General features: G+C 38.2%; 2 protein-coding genes across 3 annotated transcripts in view; both read right to left on the bottom strand.

The window, feature by feature from the left end:
- Positions 1-98: 98 nt before the first annotated feature.
- phaf1 (phagosome assembly factor 1) lies at positions 99-11,048 on the bottom strand. Its single transcript, XM_020934861.2, has 16 exons — positions 9,878-11,048; positions 9,714-9,796; positions 9,471-9,554; positions 9,009-9,052; positions 8,783-8,862; positions 8,536-8,630; positions 7,684-7,748; positions 7,320-7,432; positions 6,583-6,716; positions 6,422-6,505; positions 5,406-5,488; positions 4,747-4,790; positions 4,616-4,665; positions 3,639-3,697; positions 3,268-3,340; positions 99-3,167 (listed from the first exon to the last, which is right to left on the bottom strand). The coding sequence occupies exons 1-16, from the start codon at positions 9,939-9,941 to the stop codon at positions 3,072-3,074; spliced, it is 1,251 nt and encodes a 416-aa protein (XP_020790520.1). The 5' UTR covers positions 9,942-11,048; the 3' UTR covers positions 99-3,071.
- A 300-nt stretch (positions 11,049-11,348) lies between these two features.
- cbfb (core-binding factor subunit beta) overlaps positions 11,349-16,191 on the bottom strand; it is a 33,253-nt gene continuing 28,410 nt past the window's right edge. For both annotated transcript variants that reach the window (XM_055155514.1, XM_020934913.2), the window contains one exon: positions 11,349-12,968. In XM_055155514.1, the coding sequence (XP_055011489.1) occupies positions 12,966-12,968 (3 nt within the window). In that variant the 3' untranslated portion in view covers positions 11,349-12,965. The remainder of the gene's footprint in view (positions 12,969-16,191) is intronic.

The raw sequence follows: 16,191 nt of genomic DNA, 5'->3' as shown, positions 1-16,191 counted from the left end.
TTGCACTATTGTAGCCACTTTATCAGTGGACATGCTAAATAACTATGTTTGACATATACAAAGTTATCCAATTCAAAATATAAAATGCCACATTCCAATGGATTTCACAAGTTTTAATTAAGTATAATTGTCCCATTTCCAGAAACAGGATTAAAATATACGGCCACAAAAATAGTCTGGAGAGTAAGGATTAACAGAACATGAAGCAAGAAAAACATTAATATGATACAAGGCATTAACATGATTTTATCATTACACCAAACTGAAGCTGTCCCATTACAAATAACAGTCACTCATCTCATTCACCAACAGCCACACAGCTCCACAGAGCCTCTTGTTTTTCAGCTTCAGACAGTAGAAAAACAAGGGTATGATATGGTCACCTGAGTTAGGGGCGATTTTCACTACCCACCACTCTCCCTCTGTCCTTAACACATTACATCATCAAAGCAGTCCGCTCATGCGCTGGGCTGGGCTGTCTGAACTGGGACAAACACTAAGATCTGAAAAGTTTCACAGTGGACAGATGCTTGGCTCAGCCCTGCCTATCCACTGTGTGGGTTAAATTTATGTTAAAAATCAGAGGCTCATTTCTGAGCATGTTAGCCCAAATAACTCATGGGTGATTATGTTTAGAATATGCGATTAATTTTCCTATAAAGAAACATGTGAGACAGCTTATCAAAATAGCCAAAAGCTACGAAAGCAGCATTCACATTACTGCATGCGTATGATTTATTTTAGGTATTAAATGCTCAACAGCCCAGAGCTCCTGAAGCAATCGATTACAAAATCACAGTGAGCCTTTGAGGGTAAAAAGCTACTGAACCTCCACCACTGCCCCTTTTGGAAAACCCCAACCCAAAGCTGTTCTTATGCAGCCAACAAACAATTTACAGAAGAAAACTGCAGCTAGGACATCTCTTGAGCTAACTCTGCTTAGTGACACGCACATACAGTACATACACTGTACAACAATGCTGTTCACATGCATTCTCATTAGAAGAGGAGATTGCTTTTTTTTTTTTTTTTTTTTTTTACAGAGGACAGAGAAAGACAGGCTCGGTGGGAGATGAGGCACAATGTTCTCACATATTCACCTGCATTAAAAGCATGTTTTTATTTCCTTGTAGTTACTGCCAGAAGCACAATCTAACATTACTAAAGCCACAACCTAATCACAGCCTAAGTGAGTCCAGGAGTTGCACCTGGAGACTCCTTGAGCTGCTTCTCTCCACTGCACTTTATCACTGCTCACGCCAACTGCAGAGCAAGTACTTTATTGGTTCAAAGCTCCAAGCAGCCAAAAATATTTTGAGGCTAGTTATGAACATGTCAGTCTACAGTCGCAGTGTAAGTGGGCATGGCTCGTGTGCCAGTGTTACAAATGAGCGTCTTTCTGCACAGTTGTTCAGACTGGATCAATCAGACCAGAGAACAGGAGCACACAGTATTTACAACAAATGTACAATAAGGTGAAACATCAGAGCCCATAAACAAAAGCATGAGGTCAACTAAAGGTCTGGAGGTTTTATGTGGTAAACCTTTCAGTATTTTACTTTTCTGGTACAATACACTTTGCTAAAGGTTCACATATTTAAATGTGTGGGCTCTGACATACACCTTGGACCATTTACATGTTCAATAAAAAAGTAAGGTCTGTACCTAAGCAAACACTGTATAATGTGTATTTATTGAATTTTAGCAGATGAAAATTAATTTTAAGATTTGAAGGGAAAGAGACAGCATGATAAAGAAATGGCTGCTGTTCTTATGTATTAAAAAAAAATTCAAATGTACAAAGACACATCTATGTCAAGCGTAATGATCCATGACTTCACTCACATGAATTTAACAGAAAAGTGTGACCAAATCCACATGAAACTCCAGTTTCAGTGCATTGTGAAACTTAAGAAGTGACCAGAGAGAGACAGGAGGGGGAGGTGAAGACATGCACTCATCATACAACAGGCATACAGTAACAGAGACTGATGAAGTCATCTTGAAATATCTTTGGCTGTAGCAATTGGCAATCAGACAAACGGAGATGAGAGCTGGACTGCAACACAACAACCAAAAGTGCATGTAGACATGGGAAGCTGTAACACTGAGGACAAATTACGGCTCTCATCTGTACAAAAAAAGAACACATTTTACTATCTAGAAATGTCTATTTCTAAAGATATGATGTAATCAAGTAAAAGTGTGTTTTAGTGCAAATGTATGTTTTAAAAATACAAAAATGGAAATGCTCTTAGTGTGAAAAAGTAATTTAAGTCCTCACAAAAGCATAAGGACGGATCTGAGTAACTGAACTAGTTGTATTTTGTGCTTGTTGTAGATCTCACTCTGCCAAGTCATGTGTGTTTCCTGTCACTCTGAAAATGTGATGATACCTACAGAACAGAGGAAGTGTTTCATGTGCTTTAATTAAATCCTCAAATGTATGCTATTAGCTTCTGTGTTTTGTGGGTGAGCAACAAACCAGAGCAATGACAGTTCAGAGCAGCAAACTGGAGACAATAAACAGATCTGAGTTTGCTCTGGGCTCCACGGCGCCTCACACTGGCCAAAAGTGGCTTTAGTCTGACTATGTTTCTTACTCTCCCAACCCTGAGTGTGTGTATTACTCTCCAATAAAAGAAAATACTGTTGCAGTCCAGTGTAGCGCTGAATGGCTGCTTTTAGGTGGGCTGGTTTGACTCTTGTAGCTTAAATATATATGACAAGGTTGTGGCAGGAAGACAGGTGGTGCACGCGTAATCTGGCAGTATCTGTAAATGTCAAGTTTGCTTGCAAAACTGGACTCAATAAACCTATGCTCTTGTAATTGAATGCTGGTTGAGCCACAATGCTATATTAGTGGCCATCTTCCACAAGAACCATGTTGCAGCATTTGAATACTTCTACTAAATAATATGAGGATCTCCAGCAGGTGCTCCAAGGTGACATCAAAAGCTGGGCGTTAGCATATGACCTGACCAAACTTTAGGATTTGAGTGGTAGTCAATGAGAAGCGATAGGGTCACGGGCCTGGAGGTTTAGTCAATGCAGGTACTGATTTGATGTCATCAGTGGGAACTACTACTTGACCCAGGTCGGGGTTGACTGGTGGTCCGAGGAGCTCCATACAAAGTAACTGATGCTATGTGGTTATTCTGCATCACCTGTGTAGTCAAAGAAACCTACTGTTAGACTGGACTGGTCATTTTAAAACAAACTAACTTTCAAAACAACATTGAGCTCAAAGATTCTAAATAGTGTCACCTCAAAGATCATCCTTTGCAGTCCAAAACAGAAGGTGGAGCCAAATGGGTTGGTGTTGTTTGCTGATGAAGACCTGTAAAGCACATATAACATAAAATGAAGACCTGTAGAGAGATAAATTTGTGCTTTCTTGTTGCTGTGATGTATTTTTTTAATTGTTAAGCTGCGTTAAAGAAAAAAGTTAACACAAAATAAAAAACACTGTATTTGAAATAGTTTGAGGAGCTATATTGTATACGTTATTGAAAATGACACTACAATTACAGAGCCTAGAATAACATATAATAGAACAAATTTACCTATGGGTACGAATAAAGCAACTTAACCTAACCTAACCTAACCTAGAATGACTCTCCGTGAACTCTATTTACCTGTGAAGCACTACAGGTTTTTCCATTGGATGTCCTAACAGTTCTTGAATTTGATCCCACTGAAACAGACAATATTAAGAGACACTGAAATGCTTTGGGGGAAAAAAAACACTTTCTTTTTATTATTAGAGTTTACCATATTTTATGGGCTATTAGGTGCTCTGGCTTATAAGACACACTATCATTAAATGGTCTATTTTCAAACTTTTTTCACAAATAAACCGCACTGGACTTTAAATGAAACACAACAGTTCGATGGGTCAGTCGGACTTTGTTTGGCGCATTCACGGTGACTCTTGGCTTTGTTCAATTGTGGCGTGTAGGGAGGGTGCTGTCTGGGACCGCTGGATTGTTGGTGTGTTCGCAGTGACTCAGTTGTTCAGTTGTGGCTCAGAGTGGCACATTGGACTCGCTTTTTCGGTTCATTCCTCCGTTCCGTTGCTCGTCCGTTCCGTTCCTGGAGTGATGAGTGTGGCTGCGGGTGTGTTTCGCTGCGCGGTTGCTGTCTGCTCCATGCGTGTTTGCGTGCGCTGCGGGTGGTGCGGCTTTGTAGTTTACTGAAGTCGTGCTGGGACACCCGAGTGAATTAGTGTATGGGGCGCTCTGGATTGCGGGGCACGTGGTCGTTTTTTGATGGGGTTAGAGGCTTAAAAGCGCATCTAATTGCCCGGAAAATACGGTATGTTAAAAGGGCCCATATTATGCTATTTTGCTCTATGTTATGATGTTGTTTCTTCATCACAAACATACCTGGAGTGGTGTTTTGTTTCATTTTCACATGTTTAACACACAAACCCTGCATATTTAGGCTGAGTTCTTCTCTCAAACAGAAAATACTCTGTTCCACCTTGTGATTTCATGTGGTAATACAGAAAGAACACAACTCCAGGTGTGCTTTTGAGAAGGTAACCACATTCTAACTTGGCTTTTAAGTAAAATAGGACCTTTAATATAGTGCAGACGGGGCAATGACTGACCTTGCTGTAGGCGGTCAAGATGCAGTCCTCAGTCTGAGAGTCAGTTCCCTCTGAAATCAACATCACATTAGAAACATTTAGAATATTTGTTTTAATGAACTGTGCTTGACAAAATGTTTGACACAACTCACCTTTTTTGATGACTATTGGAATCTTAAAGTCACATCGATGATATCTAAATCACAAAATAAACAGGAAGAGGCCCTTGTTGTAATTACTGCAGAGAGAACTTTCATGTAGTACCTTAATATTTTAGCTGTCCTCTGTAATGATTGTCTATTATTTCTTCATGTGATTGCCTTTAAAGGTTCACTGTGTAACTTCTGGTCTGTGTAACTTCATCTGGTTGAGGGTTGGTCATCTTCTTGTCCATGTCCATGGAGATGTACTTAGAATGTTCCACAGTATGGCCATAAACTTAAGAATCTAGATGGACACTTGCCAGCCAAATTACAGGTTAGATTTGTGGAGAGGCGACCTCATTCACAGTAATAATTAATGATTTTTAAGATATTTTTGAGCAATAAATAACACCAAGTTGAATAAATGCAAGACAGATTTAGTTTAATGCCATACTGTGGACAATTTAAACCAAAGCATTGACATCTCCATGTAGACAAACAGGTTGCGGACCATCTCCAGGCAGGTTACACAGTGCACCTTTAATGTCTCATGGTGAACTTTGAGCTTTTTACACGTGTTTTTCCAAGATGGTTTTTAACTACAGATGGCAAATAAAACTAACCTAACCTAGAGTGATGTTTGAGATGTGACATAAAGCAATACTCACATATTGAAGTTGTAATGTCCAGGAAAATTTGTATGGAGGACAAACTTTTTCACCAGGTGGGTAGTGGAATCAAACAGGATATCCTGAAATAGGAAAAGCCTTTTAAACTCCAAGTTTGGTAAAAGAGACTGACCACAGCCTTATCTCTGCCCCACAGCGGGTGAGTAAAGAGCAGATAGAGGAGCCCCGACTGACATCACATCAGATCTGAGGCTTTGACTGGGTACAGGAAACAAAGCCCACACCTCTGGATGAACAAGATAGTAACGCCAGTGGCCACTCCAACAAGATAACAAATGAAACCAACTGAAAAAAATCCTAAAATAGCAGAATAACAAATGAAACCAACTGAAAAAATCCTAAAATAGCAAGTTATTATTTAAAGGTCCTGAATTACACAAAATTAGCTGTTACCTTCTCAAAAACGTACCCGATGTTGTGTTTTGTTTCACACGTCTGAGTAACCCTGCACTGTTAATCTGTCTACATCTCCACAGCTCACCTTGTGATATTATGTAGTTTTAGTTTTAATGTTAACAGCCACCATTACCTTTTGTTTTGTAGTGATTGACAATTCCAGGGCTCAAATCATCCAAATGATTCTAGAGAAAGTGTATGGAGTTTAAAAACACAGTGGAGCACTTCCTGTATTTCGTCATGAGATCACAAGGTGGAAAAAAGTGTTTTCTGTTTGAGTGAAGAACTCTGATTAAATATGCAGGGTTTGTGTGTTAAATGTGTGCATAAAACAAAAAACACAACTCCAGATATGTTTTTGATGAGGAAACAACATTAGGACATAACAAAGATCAGAAAGCGTAATATAGGCCTTTTAATTCCCTTGAAACAGAAATTGTAAAGAGACAATTTTACACATTAAAAATTGTTGGATCTTACTTCACTTAAGTTTAGTCATTTTTTAAACAAAACTGATTACAGATCTCTTTACTCTGACTATACAAGTTAAAATATTTCTGCTCTTACAACACATACAAAACAAGGAAGGGAATACATACCACTCCCAGGGTGAAGTAGTTGAAGAAGTAGTCATTACATTTTGAAGGAACTTGCTTATGTGGGGACGGAGAGTGGATCTTCATCTGAACAGAAAAAATCATAACATTTTGTAAACATATTCTTTTTGCTGTAACAAGACAACCAACACAAATCTTTTTACCTTGTCTTCAGACTTATAGAAGACTTTGTGTGGCGAGCCCAGAGCCCCCAACACATCCTGACATGAATCACCAAAAGAAATGCTCCTCTCGATACAGCGGATTTTGGAGTCTGCCATCACACCGGGTCCACAGCCTGCACACAAGGTAACCATCATGTAGCTATGGCACACTTAGGCGCTAAAGATATGATGAGAGTTCTAGGCCTGTCACGATAATCACTATATCAACATCGTTCAATATGTGAAAGCTGGAAAAATATATTTTGGGGCTCAATATTTATTGCGTACATATTTTTGTTGCAATAGTGGGGCGGTTTCTGCCATTTTTTATGAAATATTTTTTGAGCTGGGGATGAAAAGGTAACCACCAGAACTAATTATTCCACCAGGACTATTCATTTTGCTATTTATTTGTTGTAGCTCATGCTTTTTAATGATACTGTATTATTAAAATGGTTCATTGGGATTAGCCTGCTTTGTGTCAGTGGCATAAAGTTGTTTCAGTATTATTGTTTACATAGTATTTCTCTGTAGCAATATATCATACTTCAAAATCTGTTTTCACAACAGGACAGGCGTAGAGCGATCATTGTTCAAAAATATGCATATGCACAGTGAGGAAAAGCAGGTGTACACATTAAACACCAAAGTTTAAACCGATATTAAAGTGAGTCTGATGGTATGCGGCAGATACTGTGACATGCGGGTGTGCTGGAGTAGCTGCAGACATATGTCACCTGCAGTGAGTAGGCGGAGTTTCAGCCCCAGGGGTCCAGCCTGGTCTCTCACGACATCCACACACTCTGCATAGATGTTACCAAGGAAACAGGCCAACGGCATGGCTGGGGCTCTGGAGACACACAACAGGGATTGGTCACTTTTTTCTTTCTTTCGAGACTGAAGCTCAAAGCCTTGTTTTGGCTTTTTGTACATAGACGTAATTAATTTTTTTCCCTGACATGTTTTTAAGCCCTGAATAATAATTTAACTGTAAGATAATTACTCTGGCTTTAACAGTGACAGCTAAATCAATGTGATTTGATGATTTGCATGGGTGGAAAAACCAGAGTGACTGTGTGTACCAGACTGTTTGTGCTATACCTTGTTTCCTGCAGGTTGTTGCCTGTATAGATGTGCATTCTTTTCACCATGGCCCCATGGGGAATCTGTAGAGAGGTTAAAACAGCTTCAAATTAGCCACAATGAGCTATATTATGTGTTTAGTTATTAAATCAAAACAAGTAACAAGACAGCAAGGTATATTCAATTGCCCAAATAATGTAAAATGTTCATTTAAAAAAAGAACTGAAAAGTAAACCAACTAAACATGATACAGCCCCGCAGACAGTGTTTGACATTATTATGAAAACAGATCACATAAATTTGGCATTTAGAGAAACAGATGGCAAAGAAGACATTTTCAGCCGTTTTAGTGCTGCCAAAGCACCCACAGTCTGTTTGTTTATAAATATATGATTAAGCAGACTGTCTGAGAGCACTTTACCCTGTCTGGTTTCAAAGATCTGCTGCTACTATGTCTCATAGTGATCAAGTATGAAGCTAAAACTACACCAAGGCTCTGAACAATGCACAACAGACTCGCATGTTATAACTCAATCTTCAGGATGTTTAAAAAGCATTTTACTTTAGTTTAGTTATACTGATAGAGAAAACAGTGAGTTTTGTACCCATTTTCCTTTTCTGTGAATAGACCAGGTAATTACAGAGATAAAAATCAAAGCATCTGCTATCTGACAGTTAAACAGCAAATCCCACCTTAGAAAGCTATCCTGTCCTCTAACTCAATACTACTATAGGGATTCTATAGTAAACGTAACTTATTCTAAAGACATCATGGTAGCTCTGCAAAAACAAACACACTTACAAACATACATCTTGAGCAACGAATAACTGTCCAAACTCACCGCATAAACAAATGAATTAATAACTCACCTCATACTTGGGAGCTTCATTCCATGAGTCCAGTTGAAACGAGAAGGACAGACCACGGAAATTGAGATGAAACAGTTGCTCCACGGCATTGTAAACTGTAACGTAAAAAATATAGTTCAGATTTTCTGGGACCATTAAAATCATGTCTCCATTATTTAGCAGAAATCATTACAAAACATTGGTTTACAAAAAGAAAACTACATTTTCCAGAACAAAAATTTGTCTTGTGTAATGGTTTGTAATTTACCTCCAGGGTGCGTAGCTCCAAATGACTGGTCTATTTGCTCTATTGTAGGAGCAATGGCTTGAGAGTTGAAATGCACTCCACTGAAATACATAAAAAACCAATTAACAAAGTTTACCAATTGCATGGGCAGTACTGCATGAGCCAAGAAGACCAACATACAAAAATACAAACAATATTTTTTGTGGTGCATTTCTTATCACACATATTGATGCTAAACCATACACACCAGTATTTCAACTTGACTTTGCTTAGGTCGTACACTTCAATGACCTGTGAAAAAAAGAGCAACATTACAATAGTGAGAAGGAAGTCTTCTCTATGCCACATACTGTTTTCATGCATTCACTGGGAAGGAACAAGAACCATGTTCACATACAAGTATGCAATGCTAGAAAAATGCTGACTGGTTAAAGTTGCCAACGAGCCAGTCCCTCCTACTTTTTGTTCCAATTTTGGTCTGTTCCAATGACAGCCATTGATTTGTAGTAAGTATTTCTCAAATGCAGAAGCCATTGCTTCTCTTATATTCTGTTATGGTTCCAGACCGTACACCATTGTAAAGAATTATAAAAGTGTGGGGTCTTGGCTGGCCAGGTAATGGTTAAAGCATTTTAAGATGGCTGGTGGAATTGACATTTAATAAAGTTAACATTCTTTAGTGCGTTCATAATGTGTCCTTTATTTTTACCTTAAGTCTTTGATTTGTGGCATCAAACAGCAGTTTAATCCCATCCTGAGTCAAGTTCAGTATAAGGTCATGACTAAGTGGAAGCTGGTGGAAGACAGCACACACATTAATTAACAAAGGCTGATACAAAGTACACAAAGACATCTGATAATTTAAAAGGCAATTAAAAATACCTTTGTAAATGTACACCAGCATTCATAATAGCAGTTTGCATATTGGTCTGATTTTAGTGTGTATTCTCACCTGCTCGCTGTACAGCACCTGGACATTTTTAATGATGCGGCAGTGTTTCTGGAGAATAGAGATGGCCTGGGCCAACGGCATCCCTTTGAACATATTAGCCAAATCATTATAAACTGAGACATGCATTGCTACTATATCATCAATCTTAGGTGAGCAAAACTTACCTAAGGCAAATTCCCATTGTTCATTTCCAAGTGATCTCTCAGGGACCACCTCCAGGTCCAGCATTGGCAACTAGTGCTGCAGCCTACACACTTCAGTACACAATGGGATCCAGTGAGGGACCCTCTTTTACAACCTGTTTGTTCACGATTTCAACTGAGCCTAACAACTAGTTATTTCATATCTCAGGTCACTTAATTTTTCAACTATACCAATGTCACAGGACTGCTCTCAAACTGTAGTTAGAGTAACCACTTTATCACATGCCCTGTATTTCTGACACTCCAGACAGTATCAAAATTATGATAAACGTAAAAAAAAACAAAAACTAAAGTACCTACAACAACACTAAGTAGCGAGACTTGTCAAACAGAACACGTGACACTTTGCTGCCAACAGATCGCACATAAACAAATTACGCAATCTGTGAGCAAGCCACTCGCACAAGGCCAGCTGTCCCTTGACCTAATGCCAGTCAGTGGCATTTGAAATTGAGAAATCAATAACGACAGTAAAAAACAAACAAACAACCAACACAAATGTAAATAATGTTTGTTCAGCACAACACAATCCTCAGTAATATTAGTTCAATAAGAAGCTAAAAGCTCATCAGCTTCACTGCTACACTGTCCCGCATTAAAAAGAATAGTCACAGCCAATAACACGTATTCTGTAGAAAAGTGAGCAAACAGCGGTGCTCTTTCAGCTCGTTATCTGTGAGTCGCGGTTACGAAAGCAACAAAGCTTCACAACAAGACTCCTTGAGCTATGAGCTAATGTTGGCTAGTGCTAGCTGTCGCTGGAGAAAGTTGTAACATACGATACAGAGTAATTACTGGCACACGGGAAATAAACAATAGACTCAAGGCAAATAAAATATTGCTTTTACACTGGCACGATAAAGACAATAAACGTACACGGAGTCGTCGGCTGTTTTCTTTCTTTTACCGAGGCTCAAGCTTAAAGCTAGCTCACTTGTCGCTAAGCGCTGCTGAGAGGAAATTATATCCTTGTTACTTCTAAATCGTCGTGAGGCAAATCTCCACCGTGTCCCTTGTGTGATTTTAAGTGTCCTCTGTGACAGCAGCAGATTAGAGCAACACAGTGCTCAAACAAGCAACTTCAGGCATCAACAACAGCAGCACGATCAGCTGATCATTCAACTTCCGCTCTACGTACGGCGTACGTCCTCTGCGTCGGTCAGCTGACGCTCAAACTCAGACAGCGGGAGAAAATGCTTTCTTTCATAAATTATTGCTTTTTGAATTATTTCTGTATATGAATTACAGTAAGACATTCAAAGTGTGAAAGAGATATTAATATTATGGTTTTAAGGACTAAATATTCAAACTAATGCTGTAGCATAATCTAATCTAATGGTAGAATGAACACTACCCTTAACACCTGTTATAGGCCTACCTTTACAGACTTTCTAGGGTAACATGCTAATGCATTTAAAACACACACACACCCTTTTGGTTTTGCACTTTTTAATGTTTTATTTTTTTTCCTTTAAAATGTTGGTTCTTATAAAAGGTTATGTACGGGGCTTTATGGACAGAAACACAAAATGTAAAGCTGTTTGAGGAAAAGGGGGCTCCATAATGATAGGAAAATTCAAATAGAAATGTTGAGTGCACACATGTAAAATACACACTGGAAATGAAATGAGCTTCAAGCTGTAAATCAAATGGCTAGGGCATACAAACAAACATTATTAACATAATTAATAATAGAAATAAAAGACACATGAAAACAAGCAAACATTCCCATGTTATCCAAACATTGCAAATCATCTATACATACAACACCACTGCTATAGGTCATAATAAAGCTGAAAGAAAAATGAATACAGAGTTCAGAAAATATATAAAAAGTAAACATCATGACTTTCACACAGACAAAATAATAAGATAACAAAATGTAACGTTTTATCACACTAGTGCTGTAACAAGGGAATAGACCACTGTGGTCTTGCAGTACTCCTTCTTTAAGTAATGGTTAGTTTAAAATAAAATGCATGATCACCAAAAGCCAAATTGAAGCAGATTTTAAAATAGAATAAAACATCTGGATTACAGAAACAACTTTGAGAAATGTTCATCCAAATCCACATTTTGAACACTGAAACATGAACGTTAAAAAATAATTTTAAGTTTTACAGCCCAGTGTACCTTATGTTTTGATTAAATACAAAATATGAAACAATGCATGAGTTTAAAACTATCCATGTATACCACATCATATTATAACAATCATCTATTTGTGGAACATCTACAAACACCTGGGCTCTTTGTCGCTTTGTTTTGCATAAAAATACAGTTGGACAAATATTTGAATTATATAGTGCAAAACCCTGTGGAAGACATTTAGATTTTTCCAGATTGCTTCCAGAACTGAAAAAGACCTTATGTCCTTTTTGAGATGGTTTGGTTGCTACATACCTCTTTAAATTTAGGACCTGAACATAGCAATGTACTATGAAATAATTACAGTTATTTTACAGCAAACACTTGTTGACCTCGCAATGTGGATAACCACTTCCCCTGGAAAACCCCACCTGCACACCCCCTCACTTTATCCAGCAAACGTGAACTTTAGCCTAAGAACACAGCAGGTATTTGGATGTGAATGCAAACAGTTTTACAAAAGAAATTTGCTGCGCAAGGCTTATGTGACCCTTACATGACCCTGAGCCATCCAAACTGTTAGCAGTTATTTCTCTCTTGCTTCGTAGTTTGTTAGTTTATCTTTAGTTTGTACCGTATTACAGGTTTCATTTTCAGATAATATCTATTTTGTACTGTGTCAAGTTGCCCAGATATGTTGTGCTCATTTCGCTGTTTATTATTTAGTTTCATTAGTTTACTTTTTCAGTATACAGTCTCCCATTTTCACTCTCAAATAATGAAACACCCAATGTGTTTTTACTAAAAATAAGGTTCAACAATGTGATGATCAACAATTGCAGTAAGATCCAGATGAGTGAACAGTCAGTGCCAGTGTCCTTCCTTCATCAGCGCCTCGTGTCCTGTGCTCCACATCAGTGTTGGCCATGTTTAAGCCAAGGCTGTGGTCCTGCTGGCGTCTTTACTGGGGGCAGACATGAACACACAAGAGGAGAGAGGAGAAAGATGGGGGGAAATTCACAAATTAAGAATGTACACATTAAAAATATAATTTCCACAAAATTTGAATATCATAATGTATGAATGTAACAAAGTAAAAGTAGTAAAGTACTGTACTTAAATAAACATTTTAGGTATCTGTACTTTTTCCTTCACAACATTTTAAATAGGGCTGAAAAGTTAAAGTATTTTTATTATTGTTTGAGAGCTGCTGAAAGGTCTGGGGAGCTTATTTTTTAACACATTCATAGTTTGAGCAAACACAAACATACAAATAAAAACAACTGGGGAAAAAACATGGATTCAGTTGTTTCTGGTGAACAAAAAACTCTACTCCTGGAGCTTTATTAGATTTCAAAATCAGTGCAAAATTCTTTTGCTTTTTACTCTTTAAGAGCATTTTTAAAAGGGTACTTCAATACTTTTACTTAAATAGATTTTCCATGAGATATTTTTACTTTTGCTTGAGTATTTTTTTTGCTCTGGTATCTGTACTTTTACTTAAGTAACAAAACTGAGTACTTCTTCCACCACTGCACAATGCACATTTTGAATGAATAAACCAACTTTGATTCTTTCAGGAAGGTACGCTCAAGTGTCAAGCAAGATCATACATATACATTTTTTTTATCAGGCTATACTAATTTCCATGTTGTTTTTGTGTAATTGTATAATCAATGTCACAATAATCTTAAATTAACTACTGTAAATTACTAATGAGAAAGACCTTTTTCATGGCTGCTTTTCTTTATTCTCCTTCTTGAGCTAATATTGCACTACCAAAAGAAGCCACTAGAGGGGAGCAGTGACCTTCAGTGATACAGGCCTAGTGTTTATGCCCTTGCTATGCTGATGTTGATATTTTGGTCAAGGTAGCTGGCACACAGGCAGACAGACAGATAAAGTGGCAGACTGAAGGGTGTCTAACACAGATAAACACTTTCACATAGACTGGTTCATTAGGTCATCGGTGCGGGCCAGCAGCATGACAAGACTTTTAAGTATACCCCCTGACCAAGCGCAGTGCGTGAGGTGCAGAGGAAGCTGTGAAAAATACTTGTGGCCAAACGTTTACACTTAAATGATAGCTGAGAGGTGCAGGGGGCAAAGGGGGGAGGAGGTGAGAAAGTGGTCAGCGAGGTGACGCATGGTCGACGTAGATAGTAAATTAAACTTTGCTGAGCAGATTTGGTATGTGGCTCGTGTCATCTCAGGCATACAACACTGTAATAGTAACATACACACTGGGGTCACATGCACACACACATACAGTATGTCATAGCACTGTTTTGACACAGCCAGCCTGACTCCACTTCTGTATGTCTGCCTCCCATGTGCTCAGTCAGTCCACCAAAACAGCTGATGTCAAATATTCATGCGCTGCTTCTGTTACTGCTGTCAGACCGTTTTCTGTCCATGTTTAAACCACTTTATTAAATCATTCACTTTTCATTTTAGATTAATATTTGACATACCACATTTAACCAACATCAATAAAATAATGCAAGTTTTCATGGTTCAAAGCTGTTTTTACTGTCAATGTTGACTTGCAAATATAGTAAATTTGCCAGTTTATAGCACCAATTATAGGCCTTTGTCATAATTGCAGTTAGGTTACATTATATTAAATGTTCCCAACACTAACCTGAAGTAGGCTAATGGGTAACAGCTATGTTTTTGTGAGTTGGTTTTGTTTTTTTTCTTCATTGGTATAATTAATACTGGCAACTTAAGAACAATCTGGTTTTCCAATTACATTTCTTTTGGTTAATGATTCAAGGTCTCTACATTTAATTTTAGTTTGAGTTTTGTAATCCTTATTTAGTTGAGTAAATTTTGTTTATATGCAAAAAATGCAAAAAACATTTAACTTTTTGTCCTTTCATATTTACTCCTTTCATATTTACTCCGTGTCCCTCCCAGCACATTTGAAAAGAAAATGCAAACGAGTGAAACAATATCTCCATACCGCATGATATTCTTACAGCAAATTACAAGCATTTTTAAGCAGTTTGAAATTAAACGTTTCAAAACAATGCACTCAGATTTCGTACCCCAAATGCGCTGAGTAATCTCGGCCACACATACATTTATTTTTGTAAGGGGGTAAATTTGAAGCTACAAATCCAAACTGTGAGTGGCCTGTTGTTATTTCTTGCCCCTATGTTTGTCTTTGTGGAAGGGAGTGGTCCTTACTAATCAGAAGAGCTCTCTGTATTGATCCTTGAAGATGGAGGCCTGCTGGGCCACTATAGGCTGCCTAACCACAACTCAATAGTGGAGAAGTGTGTGCGTGCAAGTGACAGTCTGGGGCAAGATCTGCTGCATCCGCGAGTGTGCTGTATTCAAAAGTGCCCATCCTTATGTGTTTATGTGTGTGTGTATATGTGTCTATGTGTGTGTGTGTGTGTGTGTGTGTGTGTGTGTGTGTGTGTGTCTGTGCGTTCGTGTGTGAGCCAAAGCAGGGGGTCTGATAGCAATCAATACTAATGATATATTAATGCTTTCAGTGCCAGGTCATCATTCACATCCAAATCTGCTTCGGCTCTGAGCGCTGGAGTGTGTGTGCTCTTTTCCTCTCTGTATCGCTTCTCCATCTATCACAATGACAGCTCACTTCTGACCTTGGACAACTAGAACAGCAGACCTTTTGGACAAAAATGTTGAGCAGAAAAAGCTTTGAATCTACATGTATTACACTCACCGGCCCTCAGTCCAGCTGCTCACAAAATCATATGAAATCAAATCTATTCAAACATATATTGTCACACATCTGAGACCACTATGTAAAAAGAAATTTCGAAGAGTTGCAGTGGATGGTTCAAAAAGACATAATGAGCCACATGCACAAGAAAAATCTAAATCAATACGCTCATTATAGCCAGGCTAGTCTATAGAACACAAATAAAATGTCTTATGTGCAGCATTAAAGGGCCTATATTACACTATTTTAAATTTTCCTCATCAAAAACACACGCTGAGTTGTGTTTTGCTTCATTCACACATGTTTAACATCTGAAAACACTATGTGATGTCATCTGGTAAAACAGGAAGTGCTCCACTATGTTTTTAAACTCCATACACCTTCATTAGAGTCATTTGGATGATTTCAACTCTAGAATTGGCAGTCTCTACTGTTAACTTGAAAACTACAGCTTCATGACAAGGTGGAACAGAGCATTTGATCT

Source organism: Boleophthalmus pectinirostris, unplaced genomic scaffold (assembly GCF_026225935.1).
Source record: "Boleophthalmus pectinirostris isolate CB_2022bp ecotype Guang Dong unplaced genomic scaffold, ASM2622593v1 HiC_scaffold_2, whole genome shotgun sequence".
NCBI classification, from domain to species: domain Eukaryota; kingdom Metazoa; phylum Chordata; class Actinopteri; order Gobiiformes; family Gobiidae; genus Boleophthalmus; species Boleophthalmus pectinirostris.
The sequence above is the reverse complement of the archived record's forward strand: the minus strand, read 5'-3'. Positions and strand labels throughout refer to the sequence as shown.